Genomic DNA, 3,469 nt, shown 5'->3' with positions numbered 1-3,469 from the left:
ATTATTATTATTATTATTATTATTATTATTATTATTATTATTATTATTATTATTATTATTATCTTGGAGGGATAGCACTTCGCTATGTCACGACACTGCAGAGCTGAACAAAGACTAAACGCGGAAGTTACCACGCTCTTTAATGGCACGAAGAGTACAAGACTGAGATTGTTACCGTCTTATTGACCGATCATTATAATCATTTATTTATTCATTATGATTTTTTGAAAGTTAAATTTTTCTTTCTCGTTTTTTTGATAATTGGCGATCGATCACAAAAACATATCTCGTCTATTTTAAATGTAGTTAGTAGCACAATATCATCATAGCTTATTTTAATTAGGAAGGGTTGAGAACGACCGTTCATTGTCGTTATTAAGATTTCTATATTATACATAGTCTCATATGGACGATTTCGATAACGCTATAGAAAGTACTAAGTATATACAGAAATATTTTTATTTCTGTCAGAACTATTCAAAAGTTAAGTTAACTATATGAGGCTCATTTAACCAATAAATAGTCAGACGATGATCTTCATTTTTTACTTAAAATACTATTAGTCTTCCGTTCATAAATCCGTCCAGAATTTATAAAATAAATGTTAATTAATAAAAATTGTTATTTTCTTTTTTTTGTAGAAATTATGGTTTGTAATCATGTACTGCTCTTGTTCTGTTTTTTTTTTATTATTGTTAAACATTGAAAGACGTTTGCTGTAAAGTCAAGAAAACGCATTTCGAAAGAAATAAAGTCTTGATATAAAAATATATAAACATTAACGTTGAGTTTTTTGTTGTCACCTTAGATTTAACTTTTTTCTTTATCATTAAATGAGTGAAACATTTGTTCATACTCTACACCATAGAAAAGAATGTACATATTACAGGCAAATATGTTTGTTACGACCTCTAACAATCTCTCATAGTGCAAATATTCAAGTTCTTTTCGAAAAATAATTTGTTCCTATAAATTATTGATATAAGAACCACGCTTTAATTAATTAAAAGATGTTCAACAAATATCGTAGATCTATGGTTTAATAAATGATACAAATGATAACTTATACTACACATGTAGTATTTTCATTCGTTATCCTAAACTATATTATGCAAATTAACAATCGTTAAAAAGAAACAATCGCGAAAAACAAAGAACTATTTTAGGGGAAAAATTGCTACAATGTAGCTTATTCATCAACGACTCAATAAAACTGATTAAATAACAATCCTAAGTTTCATTATATTCAAAATTTGCTTTCTAAATCGATTAATGAATTTCTTTTTCATATCATGATCATATTGTTCTTACGGATATAGTAGGAGAAAAAGAAAAGGAAAAAAGAAGAGAACATATTTCATAATCGAATTATACAATATTTCTTTTCAATCTTTCTCGGACCGTAGTTAATGAATAATAACGCTTAAAAACGCTAAGATACTCCATGGATAGAAAAGGAGATCGAAACTATCGGATCCGACAAGAGAGCGTGATAACCTCGACCAATAATACCCTTGATTTTCGCGAGAATAATTACGTATTTGACAGTTAAAGCGAAATCTATTCTCGAATACCTTAATACTGTAATGAGCAACTGGATTTGAAGGTACCGTAAAGAGATTGATGTTTCGATGATCGACAGAGGTCAGTGAAGATCATCTTCATCGCTATCATTACCATCTTTCGATCTATCGGCACCTCCCTCACCGTCGCTGGAGCCTGAATCGCTCCCAGAGTCTTCAGATTGCCAGCCGCCTCCTTGCTGTTGTTGTACATGTTGATGTTGTACCACGTGCTTTGATACTTTGTGACGTTTTCCAGCACGTTGCACCGAATCTGCCCCGGCACCATCGAGCATTGGCTGAAGAATTCGTCGACGAGCATTGATGAACCAGTTGTTAACTTGTAATAACGTTAAGTTCGTTTGACTTGCAATTTGACGTTTCTCATCCTCCGTGGGATATGGGTGCTATATGGAATAATGAATGTAAATATTTTTTTTTTTTTATTTTATTCTACAATGTAACAGAAGTAACTAGTATATAGCACAATTTCGTTATATTAGTTGGAGAAGATATGATTATAAATTGTAAAGATACAATTGTATAAATTGAATTAATGATTAAATAAAAATTATACTTACAACTAAATGTTCAAAAAGCCAAGTTCGCATAATGCTCGTAGCTTGTTTAGGTAAGACACCTCGTTTTTGTCTTCCTTTTTTAACGCTACTATGATTACCTCCATGACTACTACTGTGATTGGAAGTAGCAGTACCAGTGCCACATACTTCGTCTTCGTCTTCGCTTGGTGCAGGTGAAGGAGAACCCGCCACAGTGATATCTAAGCATAATAAACACGATATATTTATTATGGTAAAAGAACATATTTCACACAAAAATAATATTTCTCTCATTAATTTCAGATTATTAGTTTAATTCACATTTTTAATTAGTAATTAATATTCAAGTGAAAACATTAGTCATTGGTAAGGAAGAACCAAGTTCATCTAACCAAAATACTTTTCATCATTCGCATCTCCGACATCGACGTATTCATTTTCACGCTCTTGTAAAGCAAGAAGGCCCCAATAGCCAGCCTCTTCTAAATATATTCTGTCGCCAATATTCACATAGTCCATATCATCTATAATCGTAAGTTGATAATTCTTACGTTTAAATCAACATCTTTAATTTTCTTTTTTAAGCTCAACAATTTTTGGCGTTACAATGAAAAATTATTCAAAAATTTATTCAAAAAATTATTCAAAAATGTTATAATTAATTATCAAATAATCTGTATTGAAACCTTTTTCTGAAGCGTCCCTAATTGTAAAATCTTATTTGAACAAACTATGCAAAATAACTAAAGGAATTTCCAATCATCCAACATCTAATGTAAGAGAATCAAGAATAATTCCAAACACTGAAGAAAGAATAAAGAAAAAATTAATAAAAAGAAGAATCAACAGTTTAAAAAAATTACTTATTAATTGTAAAAAATCAAAAGTATTAATAAACCTACCTTGACCAAGATACATATCGTTGACTGGCGCACAGGAATGAGCACCGATCTGCGAAAGGGGTGTACTTCCATGCACCGTAGAAGGTGATAGAGGATCGTCATGGTCTTGACTGGAGGATCTGTTCGAGCGTTGAGCAGTGGAAGATGATCGCACCGACGACGGCCTGTCGTTACCGGTTTCCTCTTGCGCAGCCAACTGACTCGCACCACCGTTCTCCGACAGGATATCACCTCTGCTCACTCTGAATCCGTTAGCTCCCGACTCAACATCATTGCCTGTAGAAGACAGCACCTGGGAAATATATGTCGCAACTAGCCGTCAGAGAGCAGGGGTGGGGTTCTATAATATTTTGAGCGATGCGCAAGTATCACTCATTTTTTTTTCTTTTAAAATAATTATTTTAAAAGTAAATATTTTAAAATTAATTGTCTGATCCAAGTACAT

The 3,469-nt window shown here is 32.1% G+C and overlaps 1 protein-coding gene across 3 annotated transcripts in view; it reads right to left on the bottom strand.

Moving 5' to 3' along the window:
* Nucleotides 1-226: 226 nt before the first annotated feature.
* The window catches only part of LOC102681204 (homeobox protein PKNOX2-like), a 12,028-nt gene continuing 8,785 nt past the window's right edge, over nucleotides 227-3,469 (bottom strand). For 2 of the 3 annotated variants that reach the window (XM_006615580.2, XM_006615581.2), the window contains exons 5-7: nucleotides 3,025-3,316; nucleotides 2,144-2,343; nucleotides 227-1,969 (exon numbers count right to left, since the gene is read on the bottom strand). In XM_006615580.2, coding sequence (XP_006615643.1) covers nucleotides 1,646-1,969; nucleotides 2,144-2,343; nucleotides 3,025-3,316 — 816 coding nt within the window. In that variant the 3' untranslated portion in view covers nucleotides 227-1,645. Of the gene's footprint in view, nucleotides 1,970-2,143; nucleotides 2,344-2,514; nucleotides 2,647-3,024; nucleotides 3,317-3,469 lie in introns of all 3 variants that reach the window. The other variant, XM_006615582.2, reaches the window with a different exon arrangement.

The sequence above is a fragment of the Apis dorsata genome, unplaced genomic scaffold, assembly GCF_000469605.1.
Source record: "Apis dorsata unplaced genomic scaffold, Apis dorsata 1.3 scaffold_227, whole genome shotgun sequence".
In the NCBI taxonomy this organism is placed as follows: domain Eukaryota; kingdom Metazoa; phylum Arthropoda; class Insecta; order Hymenoptera; family Apidae; genus Apis; species Apis dorsata.
Note: the sequence above shows the minus strand (reverse complement) of the source record. Positions and strands in the feature narration are given on the sequence as shown.